Raw genomic sequence first — 23,394 nt, forward strand, 5'->3', positions numbered from 1 at the left:
AGAATGTGGGGGTACTGAGGCAGAATGTGGGGGCGCTGAGGCAGAATGTGGAGACGCTGAGGCAGAATGTGGGGACACTGAGGCAGAATGTGGGGACACTGAGGCAGAATGTGGGGACACTGAGGCAGAATGTGAAGATGCTGAGGTAGAATGTGAGGGTGCTGAGGTAGAATGTGGGGACACTGAGGCAGAATGTGGGGACACTGAAGCAGAATGTGGAGACGCTGAGGTAGAATGTGGGGACACTGAGGTAGAATGTGGAGATGCTGGGGTAGAATGTGGGGACACTGAGGCAGAATGTGGGGACACTGAGGCAGAATGTGGAGATGCTGAGGTAGAATGTGGGGACACTGAGGCAGAATGTGGGGACACTGAGGCAGAATGTGGAGATGCTGAGGTAGAATGTGGGGACACTGAGGCAGAATGTGGGGGTGCTGAGGTAGAATGTGGGGACACTGAGGCAGAATGTGGGGGTGCTGAGGTAGAATGTGGGGGTGCTGAGGTAGAATGTGGGGACACTGAGGCAGAATGTGTGGGGACTCCCCACTTGGAGTTTCCCATGTGTTTGGGGGCCTAGTGGGCTGTCCTCAGTTGGGCTGCACCGCAAGGTGTGTTTGAGGGCCAGGGTGGCTGTGAGCCTGGCCGTGGGTGGGCATCACAGAGTCCCCTGGCCCCAGTGGTCTGTCTGGAGACACACGTCTTGTCTCCGTGTGGGTCTGCTGCAGCAGCTGGGTGGGTTCCATGGGCTGGGGTGGGAGTCCTCAAGAGGATGGGCTGATGAGGGAAATGGTCTCAGAATCAACTCTGTGGGTGTCACATGACTGTGGACTGAGCCCTGGGTGCTGCTGAGGACTGTGAGGAGGACTGAGCCCTGGGTGCTGGCTGAGGACTGTGAGGAGGACTGAGCCCTGGGTGCTGGCTGAGGACTGTGAGGAGGACTGAGCCCTGGGTGCTGGCTGAGGACTGTGAGGAGGACTGAGCCCTGGGTGCTGGCTGAGGACTGTGAGGAGGACTGAGCCCTGGGTGCTGGCTGAGGACTGTGAGGAGGACTGAGCCCTGGGTGCTGGCTGAGGACTGTGAGGAGGACTGAGCCCTGGGTGCTGGCTGAGGACTGTGAGGAGGACTGAGCCCTGGGTGCTGGCTGAGGACTGTGAGGAGGACTGAGCCCTGGGTGCTGGCTGAGGACTGTGAGGAGGACTGAGCCCTGGGTGCTGGCTGAGGACTGTGAGGAGGACTGAGCCCTGGGTGCTGGCTGAGGACTGTGAGGAGGACTGAGCCCTGGGTGCTGGCTGAGGACTGTGAGGAGGACTGAACCCTGGGTGCTGCTGAGGACTGTGAGGAGGACTGAGCCCTGGGTGCTGGCTGAGGACTGTGAGGAGGACTGAACCCTGGGTGCTGCTGAGGACTGTGAGGAGGACTGAGCCCTGGGTGCTGGCTGAGGACTGTGAGGAGGACTGAGCCCTGGGTGCTGGCTGAGGACTGTGAGGAGGACTGAACCCTGGGTGCTGCTGAGGACTGTGAGGAGGACTGAGCCCTGGGTGCTGGCTGAGGACTGTGAGGAGGACTGAACCCTGGGTGCTGCTGAGGACTGTGAGGAGGACTGAGCCCTGGGTGCTAGCTGAGGAGCAGTTGGTGTGAGGGAGCCAGGCCCGTCCAGGACACAGGCTCGCTGTCCCCCACTCCGCGCCCACCCACAGCCTAGGCCCCGTGCCCCTGGCCGCTCTGCTCTTATCAGGAGGAAGACGGGGCTTAATCATTAATGGCCACGCTGACCTCGGTCGCCTGGAGTTTGGAATCTGACCTCCCCCCAAGATAAACAGGCGCCGGGCGGCAGGCGGGTCAGAAGCGGCATCCCCACCAGCGTCCCAGCCGGCCTCCCCTGGCGCACGGCGTGCTCCGCGCGCGGTCAGCATGATCCTCCTGGCTGTGCTCTTCCTCTGCTTCTTCCCCTCTTACTCAGCCTCTGTGAAAGGTGGGTGTGGCCGGGCTCCCGCCGGGGGTCGTGACACCCTGCAGGTAGCGGGGTCCCCAATGGTCCTGAGCCCGGCCCTCCTGCCCATGGAGGAGCCGCAGTGGCCCCCGCGCCCTTCTGGAATAGGGGGCCTCCGAGCCGAGCCGCAGGAGCCTGGGAGACCCTGAGCAGTGCCACACCCAGAGGGCATTCTCTCGGGGGGCCGGTCGGGTGAGTGTCCCTGAGGTGAAGGTCCCACACAGGTCTCAGGAAGGGGACATTCTTCCCCGAAGGCAGCCCTGCGCTCCTGTTCGCTGTTATAGGGAGGTGGGGTTCAGGGGACATGGTGTCAGGCCGCGCCTCGGGGGGGCCACACGGCCACCTGTGCTCAGCCCCCGTCGCTGCCGGCGCGGAGAGGGGCGACTGCAGATTCTTTTCTTTGCTCTTCAGCAGTGACTGTGACCACAAAGTTCAACACGGGGGCCCCCACCACATCTCAACACATCCTCTGGGGACAAAGCCTGTTCCTGTGCTTTGTTCCCAGAGAGAGAGAGAGAGAGAGAGAGGCAGAGGCAGAGACAGAGAGACACAGAGAGCCAAGCACTCGGGAGTCCCGTGATGGGTCCCGCTGCCATCTCCCGTGGGAAAGCTCGTGCGCTGGGGTGCTGTCTGTCTGTCACCTGCCCAGCAGAGTCCCCTCGTCCCCTGCAGACCTGGCTGTGCTCCCTGGTGGGCAGAGGCCTGTCCCCTCACAACTCTGAGCCAAGCTCGCCCTTGGGGATGGCTGGCCACCTGCGGGGCTCCCCAACAGGTGACCCTGCCCTGCTAGGAGCCTCCTCTGTCCTTGCAGCCACCAGAGCCCCTGTTCCTGGGGAGCCCAGGTGTGGAACCCCTTTCCTTGGCGCTCAGAGCTCCCTGGATCTGACGGGCAACGGTGGGCGTGGGCATGGGGTGTGTGTGTTGGGGGGGGGACTCGGCTGTGTCCCCTCAGGCGGAAGTCTGTCCTGCTGTCTCTCTCCTCCTGGCATCCCTTGGTGCTACCCAGGACTCTCTGAGGGCCCACTGCTAACAGTTGTGATGTGACACGTTGCTCAGGGAGCTTCTAGAAGCCCTGTGTGACATCTAGCAGTTGTGGATTTATTTTTAATACTTTTTTTAAAAATAGACAACTTTTTAAAAAAAGTATTTTATTTTGTTTTTGAGAGAGATGCAGAAAGAGAAAGACACAGAGAACTACTCAGCTCTGGCTGATGGTGGTGCGGGGGATTGAACCTGGGACTTTGGAGCCTCAGGCCTTACGGTCTCTTTGCATAACCATTATGCTATCTACCTCCACCCTATTTTTAAAACGTTTTAGGTGGCTTTTTGAAGGTGGACACTGTGCCATGACTCTTTACTTTTTAAATATTCTATTTGGATAGAAACAGAAAAACTGAGAGGGGAGGGAGAGACAGAGAGACAGAGATACCCGCAGCCCTGCTTCACTACTCATGAATCTTTCCCCCGCTGGTGGGAAGCGGGGGCTCGAACCCAGGTCCTTTTGCATTGTAGCATGTGTACTCAGCCAGGTTGCACCACCACATTTCCCCACCCCGAATCTCTGTGTGGAAAAAGTATGATCCTTGTTATTGAAGTGATAAAGGAGTAGAAATCAAGTTGATTTGCCTAAGTGGATCACGTTTGGGTACTCGAGTTAAAGGGACTAGTTCCCGAGGACGCGTCCCCGGGACATGCAGGCAGGCAGGCAGGCAGACAGACAGGCAGACAGGCAGATAAGCAGACAGGCAGACAGGGCAGGCAGGCAGGCAGGCAGGCAGGCAGGCAGGCAGGCAGGCAGGCAGGCAGGCAGATGGAGGGAGCCTTCTTCACGGTCATGGGGCTGGCTCAAGTTGGGTGGGGTGTGGCAGACAGCATCTGGCCAGGTGAGCTGTGCTGTCACCCGGGGTGTAATCCCCCCCCCACACACACACACTCCACACTGCGGTAAAATTAACAAGATTACTGCAAAGGCTCTGCCAGGACTCACGTTAGGGAAATCGAAGGACAGCCCGTAATTCTATGGCTCAAACTCAGGGACCTGCCTGATGACCATGATGACCAGAAGGTGGGTTCCCGGTCTGTGTTTTGGAAGCTGTGAGACCCTGCCCCCCCCCAGACCGGCTGGAAACCAGACCAGACCCCCTCAGCTTCCCCCCAGGCTGGGCCCTGAGCTCTGCACAGAAGCCCCACCTGGTGGCTTGGCGACATGGACACCAGCCAGGCCCTGCCCAGCCACACCCTCCTCCTGCACCTTTGGGCCAGAGGTGTTCATTCATTCATCTCTTCATTTATCAACAGGGCTTTGCCCCTCTGAGCTGACAGTCACAGAGGCAGAGACAGAGACAGAGGCAGAGGCAGGGGACTGAGGGAGAGGCGCCATGGTCTGAAGCCTCAGGGAGGCGGTGGCAGCAGACAGAGCCACTACTGTCCAGAGGCCCGGCCTCCCTCATGCCCCCACTTCCCAGGCAGGGCACTGGTGTCTTAGCTGCTCCCCAGTTCTCAAGGTTGGGCTTGGGGGGGGACGGGGAGGAGCACAAGGAGCATGATATCTGGGGGGTTCCTGGGGGGCTCGGGCAGGGAGGGTATCTGCTCTTGCTGGCGGGGGTGGGGGTGCAGCAAGGGCAGCCCCCAAGCCTCCGCGAAGGGCTGTGCAGCCGCTGTGTCCACGCTCAGCAGTGGCCACCCATCCTTTATGTCTCACTGCCCAGCCTGTCTGTGCAAACTGTCAGAAATTGAAAGGGAAGGGATGTCTGCTTGTCTGCCTGCCTGTTTGCCTGTCTGCTGTCTGTCTGCCTGTCTGCTGTCTGTCTGCCTGTTTGTCTGCCTGCCTGTCTGTCTGCCTGCCTGCATGTCTGTCTGCCTGCCTGCCTGCCTGCATGTCTGTGTCTGCCTGTTTGTCTGCCTGCCTGCCTGTCTGCTGTCTGTCTGCCTGTTTGTCTGCCTGCCTGCCTGTCTGCCTGCCTGCATGTCTGTCTGCCTGCATGTCTGTCTGCCTGTCTGTCTGTCTGCCTGCCTGCCTGCCTGTCTGTTTGCCTGCCTGCCTGCCTGTCTGCTGTCTGTCTGCCTGCCTGTCTGCTGTCTGTCTGCCTGCCTGTCTGCCTGCCTGTCTGCATGTCTGTTTGTTTGCCTGCCTGCCTGTCTGCCTGCCTGCCTGTCTCCCTGTCTGCCTGCCTGTCTGCCTGCCTGTCTGCCTGCCTGTCTGCCTGCCTGTCTGCCTGCCTGCCTGCCTGCCTGCCTGCCTGTCTGCCTGTCTGCCTGCCTGTCTGCCTGCCTGCCTGCCTGCCTGCCTGTCTGCCTGCCTGCCTTCCTCTACCCCCGGACTGACCACCTCTGCCCCACAGGCCATACGACGGGGCTGTCCCTCAACAATGACCGGCTGTACAATCTGGCCTATTCAGCCGAGGTATTACTGGACCGGGGCCAGGCCAGCCTGCAGGACGCCGCTGGCTTCCGGCTCTCTGCACAGGTGGATGCAGCACTGCTCTGGAGAAACCCCGACGGGGATGATGACCAGCTCATCCAGATCACGGTGGGCACCAGGCCGGGGAGTCAGGGCTCCGGGTGGACATGGGGTGTCAGTGTCCCCTCAGGGCTCAGGGTGGGTGGGAGAGCTGTCCCCTCATCACTCAGGATGGACCCAGGGCAGACACGGGGGCCTGACTGTCTCCTCAGGGCTCAGGGTGGACACAGCGGTCAGTACTCTCAGGGCTCAGGGTAGACATAGGGGTCTGACTACCCCCTCTGTACCCAGGGCTGCATCCTCTGTCCCTGAGTGACTGATCTGTGTCCTCATTCCAGAGGCCCAGCTGCCCTGTGAGCTGAGGGCAGCACAGGGCTGAGCCCCCAGGATGGGGTCCAGTCCCTGCCGCCGGCCAGCTGAGCCGTGTGCTGGTCCAGTGACGTGGTTGCGTGGGGAGGCTGGAGAGAGCCTTGTCCAGCTTGCAGCCACGTGGGGCTGGACAGGGAAGCTGTTCTCGTGGGCTAGGGCCTCTGGACGCCGGGCCTTGGGGAGCACTGTGCTGAGGATGGAACTGGGGCCACGTGTCCCCGAGGTCCCGGCTGGACAGGCACCCGGCCCACGGCTCTGCCCCTGGACACAGAGCCCAGCCTGGCCGGTGAGGATCAGCCTGTGTGGAGAAGCGGTGGGCCAGGGCCTGTGGGGTGCCCACACTCGACCTCAGGGGCTCCCCTGTGGTTGTCAGCACCCACAGGCCCTTCCCAAGGGAACCCAGAGCCGGGCCGGGAGCCCCAGAAGCCCCTGCGTTCCCAGTCCAAGGATGGGGCTGAGGGTGGCATTCTCAGGGCGACCCTCTTGCAGATGAACAGTGTGAACGTGGACAGTGTCAGCCCACAGCGTGGAGACAAGAGCATCTTCAGGGGCAAGACCCCGGCCCACATCGTGGGTAGGCAGAACCTGGAGGCGCTGCAGAGGCCCGTGCTGCTGCACCTGGTGCACGGCAAGGTGAGTGGGGGCCGCCCGGGTCTCAGGCCACCCTGCACCCAGCACCCAGTGCCCCTCACAAGGTGACTCCTCACAAAAGAGATCTTTCTCAGAGGCATCAGCAAGTGCAGGTGGGGCTCACAGACACCCTGCCCCATTCTGCTTCCTGCTGCTGCTGTGAGAATCTTTCTGCCATTGCCGGAGTGTTGCTGTACAAGCACCTTCTTCAGAGGCAGAGGAGACAGAATAACAGAAATGACCCAGTCAGAAGAGGAGTGATCCAGTCAGAGGAGGGGTGATCCAGTCAGAGGGAGGTGACCCAGTCATAGTAGGGGTAATCCAGTCAGCGGGGGTGACCCAGTCAGAGGAGGGATAACCCAGTCAGAGGGGGGTGACCCAGTCAGAGGAGGGATAACCCAGTCAGAGGGGGGTGACCCAGTCAGAGGAGAGATAACCCAGTCAGAGGAGGGTGACCCAGTCAGAGGAGGGATAACCCAGTCAGAGGGGGGTGACCTAGTCAGAGGAGAGGTGACCCAGTCAGAGTGGAGTAACCCAGTCATAGTAGGGGTAATCCAGTCGGGGGGGGGGGTGACCCAGTCAGCAGGGTTAACCCAGTCAGAGGAGGGTTAACCCAGTCAGAGGAGGGATAACCCAGTCAGAGGAGGGATAACCCAGTCAGAGGGGGGTGATCCAGTCAGCAGGGGTGACCCAGTCAGAGGAGGGATAACCCAGTCAGAAGAGGGGTGATCCAGTCAGAGGAGGGTGACCCCAGTCAGCAGGGGTGACCCCAGTCAGCAGGGGTGACCCAGTTAGAGGAGGGGTAACCCAGTCAGCGGGGGTGATCCAGTCAGAGGAGGGTGACCCAGTCAGCAGGGGTGACCCAGTCAGAGGGGGTGACCCAGTCAGAGGGGGGTGATCCAGTCAGAGGAGGGTGACCCAGTCAGCAGGGGTGACCCAGTCAGAGGGGGTGACCCAGTCAGAGGGGGGTGACCCAGTCAGAGGGGGGTGACCCAGTCAGAGGGGGGTGACCCAGTCAGCAGGGGTGACCCAGTCAGAGGGGGGTGACCCAGTCAGAGGGGGGGTGACCCAATCAGAGGAGGAGTAACCCAGTCAGAGGGGGGTAACCCAGTCAGAGGGGGTGACCCAGTCAGAGGGGGGTGACCCAGTCAGAGGGGGGTGACCCAGTCAGAGGGGGGTGACCCAGTCAGCAGGGGTGACCCAGTCAGAGGGGGGTGACCCAGCCAGAGGGGGGGTGACCCAATCAGAGGAGGAGTAACCCAGTCAGAGGGGGGTAACCCAGTCAGAGGGGGTGACCCAGTCAGAGGGGGGTAACCCAGTCAGAGGGGAGTAACCCAGTCAGAGGGGGGTGACCCAGTCAGAGGGGGGTGACCCAGTCAGAGAGGGGTGACCCAGTCAGAGCGGGTGATGGTACTCCCACTCAGAGCTGTGTTGCTCCCAGCCCTGAGGACTTCAGTCTCTCGGGAGGATGGGCCTGGGGCTCTGGGACGGGGTCCTGCACCCTGAGGAGCAGCCCGGGTGTTGAGGGCCTTGCGAGCAGGTGCTTGTGCTCAGAGGTCTGTCCCTGTGTCGCCAAGGACTCCAGTCTCTCCTGCCTGGCAGCTTTGCTGTGTCTGGGGCTGAGCTGACTCTCGTTGAACTCTGAGCCAGGTCCCTGTGTGTCCAGCCCCGTGCATCCCGTGCTGTCCAGGTGCTCTGGTCCAGACCTGGGTTGTCTTCTGTCCCCATAACCAGCTTCCCTGGCCATGCCTGCATCTGTCTGTCTGTCTGTCTGCCTACATCCAGGGTGTGTGGAAGGAGCCCCATGAAAAGACCCTGAGCCTGGCACGGCTCCCAGAGCTCCACAAGGGCAGGGCTCCCCGGGGGCTGGAGGAAGAGACCGCACTGTCCCCACCCCCGCAGGCAGTAGGCCTCAGCGCTGCTCAGGGCTCCCCTCGTGGGGCCTCGCATCATGGCCCTGACGTGATGGGGTCTGATCCCAGTGGCCGCGTAGGGCTGGAGCAAAGTCCCTGCTCACACCTGCCGCCCACTGCCCTGTGGGGCTGCCGAGGGCCACGTCACCCAGGCAGGCTTCCTGCGCTCGGTCAGAGTCCTCAGACTATCTCTGAGATAAAGCACTTGTCGGAGACCTTCACCCGGGGAGGGAAGCCAGAAGGCCGGGAGGCCGGGGCTGAGCCATGTCTTCCAGGGGGCTCCCTGTGCCCACTCAGGCTCTCTGAAGGGTGTGCTCTTTTCTCTGATCGTCTGTGAACGTGCACAGGAATGGGATGTTCAGAGGCAGGTGGCTCTCATGGAGTGACAGCCCCTCCTGCTCCAGTACGGCCAGCTGGGAACGCCTGCCTTCACTCAGAAGGAACATTCCCACCCTGGAGTGGGTACAGTGCGTCCTCCCTCTTCCTCCTGTGGCTTCTACCCACCAGTCCCCTAGGGCCTGGGCCTGTCCCCTCCCTCCAGCATTCGTCCTGGTGGTCAGTGGTCATTTCAGACCCAGGTCAGTGTGGGTGGGGGCATGGGGCAGGCTCTGGTCCCCAGGACGGCCGCCTTCACCTGGTCACAGGATCTTCCCGTAGAGCTGTGCCTGTCTGCACACAGAGGGGTCCCAGGAAGGGAAGGGCGGGGAGACTCAGTGCCTGTCTCGCCGCAGGTGAAGGAGTTCTACTCCTACAAAGATGAGCCGGCTGCCATCACCAACCTCAAGCGGGGCCTGGCCAGTCTCTTCCAGATGCAGCTCAGCTCTGGGAGCACCTCCGAGGTACGGTCCCTCTGTGTATATGCCATCAGGTCCCTCTGTGCACATGTCACCAGGTCCCTCTGTGCACATCCACCAGGTCCCTCTGTCCACATGTCCCCAGGTGGCTCTGTCCATATGTCCCCAGGTGGCTCTGTCCATGTCACCAGGTGGCTCTGTCCACATGTGACCAGGTGGCTCTGTGCACATGGTGGTGGGTGTCAACTGGGTGCTGGCTTCCACATGTCCCACTGCCTGACTGGGGGGCAGCCTCAGAGGGGTCAGTCCAGTCAACTGCCCCCAGGGCCTGACAGATGCCTGCTTCCCATTCCCATAGGTGGATGTGTCTGGGGACTGCAAGGTCACCTACCAGGCTCAGCATGACAGAGTGGTCAAGGTGAAGGCCCTGGACTCCTGCACGATAGAGCGGCCGGGCTTCACCACCCGCAACCAGGTGTGATGGAGTCACCTCAGGGTTGGGGGCCAGGGTTCACCACCTAGGACAGGGGTAAGGGGGTCACCACAGTGCAGGGGGCTGGGAGTCACTACCAGGACAGGGCTGACAGGAGTTTGCCACAAGCAACCAGGGGTGACAAGGGAGTCACTCCTGGGACGGGGGTGGGGTGGGGGTGGGAAGTCACCACGTGAACAGGTGTGGCCCAGAGCTGTGTTGGGTCTGAGCACAGGATGCTCCGAGGTGAGTAAAGAGCACAGCAGACAGAGCTCAGGGAGCTCAGGGGGCTCAGGTGGGCTCAGGTGGGCTGTGGCCTCTGGTCTCTGCAGACATCACGGAGGTGGGGGGAGAGCCCGGGGGCCCTGCTCACAGCACCCCTTTTTCTCTCTCCCTTGAGATCCTGGGCGTCACCTCGAAAGCCATGTCTGTCACCACCTATAAGATCGAGGACAGCTTTGTCATCGCTGTGCAGGCGGAGGAGACACACGCCTTCACGCAGAACTTTCTGCGAAGCATCAAGGGCAAGATGGTGTCCCGGTGAGAGTGACACCCACATCCGGCCTCCTGTTCCCTGAGCCCCTGCCATCCCTGGCTACTGTGCAGTCCTGTCTCCCCATCTCCATCCTCTCTCTCTCTCTTTCCCTCTCCCTCTCCTTCTCTCTCCTCTTGTCTCCCTTCCTCTCTCTCTCTCTCTCCCTCTCCCCCCACCCCCCACAGCTCCCCAGGGTGGTGGCCCACTGGGAGCAGGTGGACAGCCTGACCTGGCCAGCTGGGCGTGGGGGTGACCTGCGTCCCTTCTGCAGACAGAAGCTGGAGCTGCAGACCACAGAGGCGGGTCCCAGGCTGGTGCCCGGGAAGCAGGCGGCTGCTGTGGTGAAGGCCATGGACGCCAAGTACAAGGCTGTCCCCATTGTGGGCCAGGCCCAGGCCAAAGCCTGCAAAAGCTGCCCATCGGTGAGTGGGGGCTGGGGTGGAGTGGGACTCAGGCCAGGGTGGGGAGGGCTCAGGCAGGGCTGTTGGGGTGGGGGCTCAGGGATGGGGGACTCGGGGCCTTCTGAGGGGCTCATGGTGGCTGTGGGGCTCGGGGCGGCTGTGAGGTGCAGCCCCTCTCAACCCTGCACCCAGAATGGCACCTCAGCCACCATGAACCAGCAGCTGGCGGTCACTTGGGTGCCTCTGTGCTCTCTCTAGAAAGAACAGGCCCGGGAGTCGGGCAGTAGCGCAGTGGGTTAAGTGCACGTGGCGCAAAGCGCAAGGGTCAGCTTAAGGATCCCGGTTCGAGCCCCCGGCTCCCCACCTGCAGGAGGGTCGCTTCACAGGCGGTGAAGCAGGTCTGCAGGTGTCTGTCTTTCTCTCCCCCTCTCTGCCTTCCCCTCCTCTCTCCATTTTTCTCTGTCCTCTCCAACAACAACATCAATAACTACAACGTTAAACAACAAGGGCAACAAAAGGGAAAATAAATATTTAAAAAATTAAGAAAAAAAAAAAAGGAGCAGGCCCAGCCCTCACCCACGAGGTTCTGCAGGGGGTGCTGGGGCTGAGTCCCCCCTGGGAGGAAGAGTGGGGTTGCTGAGGACTGAGCCCCTGGAAGAGAGTACGGGTGCTGAGCGCTGACATCCCCCCCCAGCTGCCCGAGCTCTGGAAGTCCATCAGGAAGGACCTGCAGCCCGAGAGCCTGTCCAAGGCGGCTTCTGTGAGGAGCTTCCTGGCCTTCATCCGCCAGCTGAGGGCAGCGCGCAAGGACGAGGTCCTTCAGATCCTCAAGGCTGAGAGCAAGGACGTGCTGTGAGTGACGGCGGGAGCCAGGATGCTGGCTGTGAGGCACCATCTCCTCTTGTGAAAACACCCCCCCACCCCCTGCACTAGCACCTGGCGGGGGAGTGGGGGAGGCACACCGGCTTCCAGCAGGCCTGGGCACAGGGGCCGGGCGGCGGGACCGGACCAGGGACTGCGCCCCGTCCACTGCTCACGCGGGACCTCCCGGGGAACGGCGAGGCCCCTGGTGTAACTCAGCCCCGGCCAAGCTGAGGTTTCTGGCGTCTCCGCGCGGCTGCCGCGGCGGGGCGAGAACTTTCCACAGACACCCCCTCTGCTCACACACGGGCATCACGCTCACTTACCTGGGCATTTTCTGAATACAGATGAGGTGCACGGGTCTATTTGAGCGTCCACAGAAGCTCAGGGAAGTCCCGTGCTTCCAGGAAGTGATGCCGCCTCCATCAGATCAGGCCTGTACTTGAGCAAAGCCACTTAGAGAGACGAGACAATGGGGCGGGCGGGCTGGCGGCACACCCAGCTGAGCACACGTTGCCTGCCGCAAGGACCCTGATTGGAGCACCTGCTCCCCACCTGCAGAGGGGAGGTTTCACAAGTGGTGAAGTAGGGCTGCAGGGCCTTCTCCCCTCCCCCCCCCCACCTGTCTGTCTTTCCCTTCCCTCTCACTGTTTCTCTCTTTAGCCAATAAACAGATAAAATATTAGAAAAGAGATTGTTAAAAAGGAAATTATGGGGAGTCAGGCGGTAGCACAACGGGTTAAGCGCACGTGGTGCAAAGTGCAAGGACCCACGTAAGGATCCCGGTTCGAGCCCCCGGCTCCCCACCTGCAGGGGAGTCGCTTCACAGGTGGTGAAGCAGGTCTGCAGGTGTCTGTCTTTCTCTCCCACTCTCTGTCTTCCCCTCCTCTCTCCATTTCTCTCTGTCCTATCCAACAACAATGACAACATCAATAACAACAATAATAACCACAACAATAAAACAACAAGGGTGACAAAAGGGAATAAATATTAAAATAATAATAATAAAAAGGAAATTATGGGGCCGGGTGGTGGCACACCTGGTTGAGCGCACAAGTTACCGTGCACAAGGAGTCAGGTTCCAGTCCCCAGCTCCCCACCTGCAGGGGGAAAGCTTTGCAAGTGGTGAAGCAGGGCTGCAGGCATCTCTCTGATTCTCTCCCTCTCTAGCTCCCTCTTCCCTCTCGGTTTCTGGCTGTCTCTATCCAATAAATAAAGATAATTTTTTTTTTAAAAAAAAAAGGAAGTTATATGTTAAAAAATAAAAGAGAGAGAATCAGTGTGTGAATCATAGCTTCCACTTGTCGCTCATACAGAGAACACTCTGCACCCAGCCTTCTTGTCAGCACCGCTCCGCTCAGCTGTGCCGCTGGTGCTGGTGCTGCTGCAGTGGCGTCTGGAGCCCTCAATGCAGGGCCTATGTGCTGCTGCCTAGCCACTTCCTGGGCCTAAGATTTCTAATTTCATATTTTATGTTATACCAGGGCACTGCTCAGCTTTGGCTTATGGTGAGGTGGGGAACTGAACCTGGGACTTAGGAACCTCATGTCTGAGAATCGCTTTGCATAACCATTATGCTATCTTCCCCCCTCCCTTTCTTCTAATTTTATATTTTATTTTATTATTTTGCTACCAGGGTTGTTGCCGGTCTCGGTGCTAGCACTACAAACTCTCTGTTCCCGGTAGCCATTTCTTTCTTTCCTTCCTTCTTTCTTCCTTTCTTTCTTTCTTTCTTTTTTCTCTCTCACTTTATTTGATAGAACAGAGGGAAGAGGAAGACACAGAGAGGGAGAGAGACAGTAACAACCGCAGCCCTGTTCCCCAGCTCACGAAGATTTCCCCCCGCAGGTGGGGAGCAGGGGCTTGAACACTGGTCCTTGCGCATGGTAACATGTGCGCTCAACCAGGCGCACCCCTACCTGGGCCCCCAATTTCTCATTCTTTGTTAGCAAATCTCCTGACTTGTGTGACCGTCCCTGTGGCTGTCTGTGGGGAGGATGAGGTGGGTCGGGCCGTGTGAGGAGCCCCATCCTGGACGTGGCCAACCCAGGGTGCTGTCCCTTGCAGCCCCCAGCTGGTGGACGCGGTCACCTCGGCGCAGACCCCCGACACGCTGGACGCCATCCTGGACTTCCTGGACTTCAAGAGCGACGGCAGCGTAGAGCTTCAGGAACGTTTCCTCTATGCCTGTGGCTTCGCCTCCCACCCCAGCGAGGAGCTCTTGCACGCCCTCCTGGTGAGCGGGGGCCTCCCCCCTGCATGACCTCGCCCTGCACGGCCTCCTCCCTGCATGCCTTCCTGGTGAACGCCTCCCCTGCTGCCTGGCCTCCCCTGCTCCATCTCCCTGTACAGCTTCCTGGTGATCTGGCCTCCCCTGCATGGCATCCCCTCTGCATGGCCTCCTGATGAGTATCCCCTGTACTCCCCCTGCACGGCCTCCTGTGAGCAGGCCTCCCTTTGCACACTGTCCTGGTGAGTGGGCCTCCCCCTGCATGTCCTCCCTTCCTGCATGACTTCCCCTGCACAGCCTCCCCCTGCATGGCCTCCCTTCCTGCATGCCCTTCTGGTGAGTGGGCCTCCTGCTGCACACTCCAGGGTGGGAGTCTCCCGCCCCCAGGCCCTGAGACACACCCCCAGGCCACCTGCCCCGTGGCCTCAGTGTGACTTCTGACCCCGTGCCCCCAGAGAGTGTTCAAAGGCTCTTTCGCCAGCAATGACATCCGGGAGACGGTGCTGATCACCATAGGGGCTCTGGTGCGCAAGCTGTGCCTGGACGGTGGCTGCAAGCTCAAGGTGAGTGACCAGGGTGCCAGGTGCCTGGGAGGGGCGGCCTCTGCAGCTGGGGCACTGCACCTGATCCCCCCCAACCCTGGCGGATAAGAAAGGCCTGTGTTAGTTAGAGCGGGATGTAGCCAAGGACTGTAAAAAGGAGCTTGTCTGAGGGGGCGTGTCCTAAATGGGCGTGCCTGTAGGGGACCTATCAGAGATGGGCGTGCTTGAGGGGACGTGTCTGAGTGGATGTGCCTGGAGGGGGCGTGTCTAAGGGGGGACCTATCAGACGGGCGCGTTTGAGGGGTGTGGCTGAGTGGATGTGCTTGGAGGGGGCGTGTCGGAGTGTGTGTCCCAGATGGGCGTGTCTGAGGGGAGCCTATCCAAGATGTACAAGCTCGAGGGGGCGTGTCTGATGGGGGCGTGTCTGGGTGTGTGTCCCAGATGGGCGTGTCTAAGGAGGAACCTATCCAACATGGGCGTGCTTGAGGGGCGTGGCTGAGGGGACCTATCCGAGATGGGATATATCTGAAGGAGTGTGTCCTAGATGGGCGTGGCTTTGTGGCTATGTCTGAAGGGGCGTGGCTGAGGGGGACCAATATGAGATAGGCAGTCCAACGTGGGCGTGTCCTAGCCGGGCTTGTCTGGAGGCTCGGCTCTTGCAGGGTGTCCCTTGTGGCATATTCCAGGCAGCCTGTGGAGCGTGTCCACGTCCTGTGCCTCGTGTCCTCGGGGTGGTGTGTCCATGTCCTGGGCCTCGTGTCCATGTCCTGCGCCTCGTGTCCTCGGGGCCGTGTGTCCATGTCCTGCGCCTCGTGTCCTTGGGGTGGTGTGTCCATGTCCTGGGCCTCGTGTCCATGTCCTGGGCCTCGTTTCCTCGGGGCGGTGTGTCCAGTGGCTGTGCTCTCCCTGCAGGCCGTAGTGGAGGCCAAGAAGCTGCTGCTGGGCGGCCTGGAGCGGCCAGCGCGCCCAGGGGACACGGCCATGCACCTGCTGGCCATGAAGAATGCACTGCTGCCCGAGGCCGTGCCGCTGCTGCTCAAATTCGCCGAGGCTGGAGAGGGCCCGGTCAGCCACCTGGCCATCACCACGCTGCAGAGATATGACGCCGCCTTCATCACTGAGGAGGTGAGCCGGGCTTGCACCTAGGCTGTGCTGCCCGGCCAGGGGTCCTCTGTCCTCTGCTGGAACAGAGGCGCCTTCTCTGACTTCAGGGGACAGTCTCCTGCTGATGAGATAGCTCACCAGGTGGTCTGCCTCGCACAGCTGCCTTGCTGTGCTCGAGGCCCAGGTCCCTGCCCTCAGCACCCCATGCAGGAGCACCACGGCACTGGGGGAAGCTCCCATACTGTGGCATCTTTATGCCTGTCTCCCTCTTTATCCGGGAAAGCGGCCTAGAGCAGTGAAGCCCCGGCAGCTGCAATAAATAAGAAATAGGGTGAAGCATGAAGGGAAATGTGGCGTAGGGTGGGAATGGGGCAGGCACCCCAAGCACCACAGACACACTCAGAGACACATGCACAGAAACATACGGAGCCACACACAGAGAGACACATACAGACACACAGAGAAACACACACACAGACACTCAGATACACACATATGCACACTCAGAGATACACAGAAAGAGACTCACAGAGACACATACACAAGCACACACAGGCGCACACATACAGAGACAGATGTACACAGACACAAAGAAAAAAGAAGAGAAAGACACGGAGACACACACAGGCTCACACAAGTGCATGCACACACAGAGACACGGACACACAGACAGATAGACACACAGGCTCACACAAGTGCATATACACACAGAGAGACACAGACAGACATATGCACACAGACACACACGTGTATGCACACACTGAGACATGGACACACAGACAGACACACACACAGGTTCACACAGTACATACACACAGAGAGACACACACACACACACACACACAGGCTCACGTGAGTGCATGCACACACAGAGACACGGACACACAGACAGACACACAGACAGACACACACAGACACACAGGCTCACACAAGTGCATATACACACAGAGACACGGACACACAGACACACACACACACAGGATCACAAAAGTGCTTACACACACAGACAGACACACACAGACAGACATAGGCACACACACACACACACACATACACAGGTTCACACAAGTACATACACACAGAGAGACACAGACACACACACAGAGGCTCCCATGAGTGCATGCACACACACACAGACACACACACACAGAGGCTCCCATGAGTGCATGCACACACAGACACAGACACACAGGCTTACATGAGTGCATGCAAACACACAGACACAGACACACACAAGCTCCCATGAGTGCATGCACACACAGAAAAACACACACACACACACACAGGTGTCCACGCACACTCTGAGGCCCCGCCCACTGTGCCCACACAGGTGAAGAGGACGCTGAACAGGATCTACCACCAGAACCGCAAGGTGCATGAGAAGACAGTGCGCACGGCGGCGGCCGCAGTGCTCCTGCAGAGCAGGCCGTCCTACATGGACGTGAAGAACATCCTGCTGTCCATCGGGGAGCTGCCAAAGGAGATGAACAAGTACATGCTGGCCGCCGTGCAGGACGTGCTGCGCTCCGAGCTGCCCGCCAGGTGTGCATCACCCACAGTGTGCGGGGGCAGCAGTGTCCAGGGGAGACCCACACAGTGTCCAGGGGAGACCCACACACAGTGTCCAGGGGAGACCCACACAGAGTCCAGGGGGTACCCATAAATAATGTCCACGGGGTACCCAGCCCCACAGAGTGTCCACAGGGAGGGCCCAGCCCTGTGGGAGTGTCTGGGCCCCCAACCCTGCCCCTCTCACCACCCCTCCCTGCAGCAAGATGGTTCGCCGTGTGCTGAAGGAGATGGTGGCCCACAACTACAACCGGTTCTCCAGGAGTGGCTCCTCCTCCGCCTACACTGGCTACATTACCCGTAGGTGCTGGGCCTCACCCACAGCGGGCGGGCCGTGCTCAGTCCTCTCTGCCCCAGGGCCATGCTCAGTCCTCTCTGCCCCAGGGCCTCACTCAGTCCTCTCTGCCCCAGGGCGGTGCTCAGTCCTCTCTGCCCCAGGGCCTCACTCAGTCCTCTCTGCCCCAGGGGACGCACAGGGGGCAGCCACCTACAGCCTGGACATCCTGTACTCGGGCTCCGGCATCCTACGCAGAAGCAACCTCAACGTGCTGCAGCACCTGGGGGGGACACATCTGCACGCCAGCCAGGTGGGGCCGGAAGGTCCTGGGGAGTGCTGAGGGGTCAGGGGACTGTGGAGTGGGCAACTGCAGGTAGCCAGGTGGGAGCTGGGGGGCCAGGGGGGTTCAGGGGGTGCAGCAGCAGCCACCAGGCTGTCCTGAGCAAGGGTTCCGGGAGCCACACTCAGGGCCGCACTGCCCCTGGGGGCTTGGGCGTCATCAGATGCCTGCTCTGTCTGGGCTCAGGAGAGGACCCACAGCATTGTCACCATGGCTACTGCCCTAGCTGTCACCTCACTGTCACCAGGGCTGGCCCCCAGGTCTCACCCATCTCCAGGGCTGCCCCGCCCCCCCCCCCCCCCCCCCGCTGCATCTCCTCACCCCCCCCACACACAACCCAGGTGGTCATCGAGGCCCAGGGCCTGGAGACGCTGATTGCGGCCACGCCGGACGAGGGTGAGGAGAACCTGGACTCCTTCGCAGGCATGTCGGCCGTGCTCTTTGATGTGCAGCTGCGGCCTGTCACCTTCTTCAGTGGCTACAGTGACCTCATGGCCAAGATGCTGTCTGCGTCTGGGGACCCCATCAGCGTGGTCAAGGGGCTCGTGCTGCTGGTGGACCACTCCCAGGTGACCTCCCAGCTCTGATGAGATGGGGACACAGGGCAACTGGGGGGGGGGGCTCATGGAATCAGCCAGGCCAGACAGCCACCCACCCATTCACTCACCCACTCATACAGTCAACCGCTCATTGACTCACCCACTCATACAGTCAACCACTCATTGACTCACCCACTCATACAGTCAACCACTCATTGACTCACCCACTCATACAGTCAACCGCTCATTGATTCACCCACTCATACAGTCAACCACTCATTGACTCACCCACTCATACAGTCAACCACTCATTGACTCACCCACTCATACAGTCAACCGCTCATTGACTCACCCACTCATACAGTCAACCGCTCATTGACTCACCCACTCATACAGTCAACCACTCACTCACTCACTTATATAGTCAACCACTCATTTACTCACTCACTAATTCACTCACCCATTCACTCACTCATTCACTCACCCACTCATTCATTCACTCACTAATTCATTCACTCTCTCACTAATTCACTCACCCATTCACTCACTCATTCAGAGAGGGTTTCTCCCAGTGCCGTAGCACCTGCTATGTGGGACCAGGACTCAGATCCGAACCCTGTGCTGGCCAGCCTGCCCAGGGCCTCTCTGTGTCTCCTGCCAGGCTGTGAGAGAGGTGAGGTGGGGCACCACTGAGGGGCCTGGCCTGGTTCCCCTGGCCTGGTGGGTCAGGCCGTGTCCACATGTCCCCGGATGTGGTCCTGAGCAGGCCCGAAGCATGCCAGCTCACGTGCCAGCAGCTCCCAGCCTCCCCTGTCACAGATCCCTTGAGGAGTGAGGCCGGGCTTCTCAGTCTCACTCACAACTGGGCAACCCCTCTGTCCCTGCTTCTGGGAGCTACTCTCAACAGGGTTCCAGCAAGCGGGGGGTGGCGCAGGGCCCAGGGCACATGTGGGGAGCCTGTCCTGGTAGCCCCCCTGACCCCTCTGCCCACCCCCTCAGGAGCTGCAGCTGCAGTCAGGGCTGGCAGCCAACATGGAGGTGCAGGGCGGGCTGGCCATCGACATATCGGGCGCCATGGAGTTCAGCCTGTGGTACCGCGAGTCTAAGACCCGTGTGAAGAACGGGTGAGTGGGGTTGGTTGGCAGAGGGGGACGGCCTGGGGCTGGCGGGCAGCATGGGTAGCTGAGCCAGCACTGCCCCAGAGACTGGACACCTGCTCCTGGACACCAGTGTCCACAGGCCTTGGGTGACCGTGCATCAGGCTCAGCCTCAAGGAGCCTGAACACTCACACACTGACACAGGGCCCAGGAGCGTCACTCAGCCCATCCCCACCCCAGGTGGCTGTGGCCACGGGGCCGTGACCACAGGGCTGTGGGGTGGCTGTGACCATAGATGGCTGTGGCCACGTGGGCTGAGTGGCTGCGGGCGCCCCAGCCACTGCCCGGGCTTGCTGGCCCCAAGGGCAGGAGGGTCCACTAAGACGGCCATGTGGTCAGGGTAGAGGTGACGTCCCACTGTCCCCAGGCTGGCCGTGGCGATCACGGGGGAGCTGACGGTGGACGCGGCGTTCGTGCGGGCGGGGCTGGAGACCAGCGCGGAGACGGAGGCAGGCCTGGAGTTCATCTCCACGGTGCAGTTCTCCCAGTACCCCTTCCTGGTGTGCATGCAGATGGACAAGGCGGCCGCGCCCTTCAGGTGAGGCTCGGAGCCTCCCGCCCACTCCCACTCTGGAAGGAGGGCTGAGACCCGTGAGCAAGGGGACTGCTCCAAACTTGTTTCTGGGGCCCACTGAGGCGTCTATGGCCCTGCTGCTGAGTCCCAGGTCCTTCCGGGGGCGTGGGCACAAGGAGGACCCCCCCTTGCCCACTCTCCCCAGCCCCCAGATCCAGAACCCCCAGACTTGGCCCACATCCAGACCTGGACGTCTTAAAGGGGAACAACTCCCAGCAGGTCTCTAGGAGGCCAGGCTTCAGCCTGCATGGCCCACCACTCCCAGGGACTCTGGCTTGTCCTTTGTTATTTTGAGATAGAGAGACAGAGTGAGAGACAGCAAGAGGAGAGACACCAGAGCACTGAGGCCCCAGAGACAGTTTCCAGAACTAGCTTCTCTCATAAAAAGTATTTTGTTTCTTTTATTTTGGATAGAGCCAGAAATTGAAAGGGGAGGGGGAGATAGGGAGAGAAACAGATACCTGCAGACCTACTTCATAACTCATAAAGCATCTCTCCTGCCGGTGGGGAGCAGGGACTCCAACCAGGGTCCTTGTGCATAGTGACAGATGTACTCTACCAGGTGTACCACCACCCAGACCCCTAAATTAATTTTTAAATGTTTTACTTGGGGGGATAGCATAATAATTATGCAGACTCTTACACCTGAGGCTCCAAAGTCCCAGGTCCAATCCCTTGCACCACCAGAAGCCAGAGCTAAACAGTGCTCCGGTTAAAAAAAAAAAAAAAAAGTTTTACTTATTCATTTATTTTGATAGCAGAGAGAGAAATTGGGAGGGTAGGAGGACATAGAGAAAGTGACACCTGCAGCCCTCCTCCACCACTCGTGAAGCTTGCTCCCTGCAGGTGGGGGCTGGGGGGTTGAATCTGGGTCCTTGTGAATGGTCATAGGTGAACGTAACTAAGTGCACCTCCACCTGGCCCCCATATTTGTATTTTCAAGGCTTATTTATCAACCTGAGAGCCTAGCAGGAGGGCAGGGGTGGGAACACAGCCTCTCTCTACAGGCTGTCTGGGGCCTGGGCCTGGGCCCTGGCTGGGTAGGAGGTTCTGGGGCTGCTGGCTGGCAGGGTGGCCAGGCTGGTCCAGGCTGGCTGTGCTGTGTCTTCCCTCTGACCCCTGTTTGTCTGTCCCAGGCAATCCGAGACCAAGTTTGAGCGTCTGGCCACGGGCCGGGGCTACGTGGTACGCAGGCGGCGGGAGCGGCTGGTGCCGGGCTCGGAGTTCCCGCTGCACCAGGAGAACTCAGACATGTGCAAGGTGGTGTTCCCGCCAGAGCCCGAGACCAAGGAATCGGGCGGCTGGTTCTGAGGCCCCGGGTTGGTCGGCCTCCTGTCCAGTATGTTTACACCCCGCCCCGTATTTAAGACGCTCCTCACAGCGGGGACCCGTCCCTCCTCTGACGCAGGACACAGGCAAGGGGCTCCATTGTCTCCCATCTCTGTCCCTCTATCCCCGTCAGCTGCCACATCGAGGTCCCCCCCCCATGGAGGAGAGAGCATCGTGCAGCAGACGCCCCGGCACTGCCTCCCTCCCCTGTGAGCCGGCCCCCTATCCCCACCCATAACACCTGGGGGCTACCACCTACACGCACCCATAACCCCCATATGGGCACCCTACTGCCTCAGGTGCACCACTGCTGCCATCTTTCCAAAGCAGTCCTTCTCGTTCTTTTTTTTTTTTTTTTTGGGGGGGATCAATTTTTAAATAAGACTCTATGGCCTCAAAACTGACCACGTGGGCCTCCTGCTGTGGTTTCACTGGGCCCCGCACGGAAGGCGCTGGAAGCCGGCTCACCGAGAGGCCTCTCAGTCCGCACAAGGGAGCTACAACAGGGCTCTCGGGGGGGGGGGTCTGCTGCACCCCGCGTCAGGTCAGGGCTGTGCTCCGTGTCAGGTCAGGGCTGTGCCCCGTGGGCAGGGCCTGTCTGTCCACATACACAGTGCCCGGGAGGGCGGATGCAGCTTTGGGACATGGACGGTGTCGGGCTTCTCAAGTAGGAAATCTACTCAGAACTGTGTTTGCACAGAATAAAAGAGCCATGTTAAAGACGCAGGAATATTTCTGAGCAAAGCAGACACTGTGCTACAGAGACGAGCCCAAAACAGACTCCAGGGGCAAGCGCACACACACACACACACACACACACACACATGAACACACGCACACACACATATGAACACATGCACACACACGCACACACAGGCACATGCACACACATGAACATGTGCACACGTGCACACGCACGCACACGTGCACGCACACACGAACGCACATACACGAACACACATGCATACATGTACACACATGCACACACGAACACACACATACATGAACATACACATACACACATGAACACATGCACACACGAACACATGCACACACATACGTGAACACACGCATGCACACACGAACACACGCACATACACATGAACACACACATGCACACACATGCACTCGTGCCCAGGCACCGGGACTTGGCCGCAAACCTAGAACGACATGAGGTAAATAAATGACATGAGGCTGTGGAGCCCTGTCCTTTCTCCCTCCCCACTGGCTAAGACTTTCTCTTCTTTTTCTTTAAAATACACACATATATATATATATATATATATATATATATATATATATATATATATATATATATATATATTATAGGACAGAGAGAAGTTGAGGGGGGGGGAGAGAGAGAGACACCTGCAGCCCTGCTCCACTGCTGGTGTAGCTGCCCCCTGCAGGTGGGGACCGGGCTTGATCTCGGGACTGGGTGATGGCGGTTCTAGGGAAGCTGTGATGGGCCCAGGCCTAAGGCCGGTGCTCCTAATGCTGGCCCTGGACGCTGTCCTCTCTGAAGAATGGCAGTTCTGGGCAGCTCAGTGGGGCCCCAAAGGAACAAGATACCAGCTGCCGGGCTCTGGCCGTGACAGACGTGGTTCTGGGCACTATCTGTGGTGGACGTGGCCCCTGGACAGTGGTACTGAAAGTCCGTCACTCCATCAGCACGAGCAGCACACACAGAGTCATTGCTGGGACCCATGGAGGGGGGTGACCAGGGCCCTTCCCCATCCCCGGGCCCCCCGGGCCCTCCAGGCAGCCCCCACCCACCCCCTTCCTGCTGGTGGACTCACACAGAGCTCACAATGCCCACAGGCTCTGGGCCTCTGCTCACCCACCCACCAACCTGGGGCTCAGCTTACCCCAGCTGGCCTGGCCCATCACACCACCTCGGCTATTTCTATCCGTCTATTTTTACTAGAAAGATTCCAGCCCTAATCTCGAGGGTCACGTGGAGAACGTGCTGGCTCTGTCCAAAGCAGGCTGGCCTCCAGTCACCAGGGTGGTAGGGGTCCGCTCCCTGGGCGGGTCCAGCACCCCCACTTTCTCTGTTCACCTGCAGCTCTGGGACTCGGGTGGGGCGGGTGAAATAGCTCAGCAGCTAGCGCGGGGCCCAGGCCTGAGCCCCCGCTCCCACTGCTCTGGGTGCACGGGGGAGCACGAGGAAGGAATCAGAGAGTCCAAAATAAAGACACACAGAATGTGTCCTCACTGCAGTTTATTTTACTGAGACCCCACTTTCCCCGAGAACAGAGTGGCAGGTTTGGGCCGGGGGCAAGCCCAGATGTAGACCTGGGTCAA

At 59.9% G+C, this 23,394-nt stretch overlaps 1 protein-coding gene across 1 annotated transcript; it reads left to right on the top strand.

Moving 5' to 3' along the window:
* Positions 1-1,909: 1,909 nt before the first annotated feature.
* Positions 1,910-21,809, top strand: MTTP (microsomal triglyceride transfer protein). The gene is made up of 18 exons (XM_007535907.3): positions 1,910-1,972; positions 5,332-5,519; positions 6,309-6,452; positions 9,094-9,201; positions 9,515-9,631; positions 10,029-10,168; positions 10,435-10,585; positions 11,259-11,416; positions 13,493-13,661; positions 14,111-14,218; positions 15,110-15,322; positions 16,632-16,843; positions 17,073-17,170; positions 17,336-17,457; positions 17,829-18,056; positions 19,026-19,150; positions 19,552-19,722; positions 20,895-21,809. Exons 1-18 carry the CDS (start codon positions 1,912-1,914, stop codon positions 21,067-21,069), a joined length of 2,688 nt encoding a protein of 895 aa, XP_007535969.2. The 5' UTR covers positions 1,910-1,911; the 3' UTR covers positions 21,070-21,809.
* The last annotated feature ends 1,585 nt before the right edge of the window (positions 21,810-23,394 follow it).

Source organism: Erinaceus europaeus, chromosome 2 (assembly GCF_950295315.1).
Source record: "Erinaceus europaeus chromosome 2, mEriEur2.1, whole genome shotgun sequence".
NCBI lineage: Eukaryota > Metazoa > Chordata > Mammalia > Eulipotyphla > Erinaceidae > Erinaceus > Erinaceus europaeus.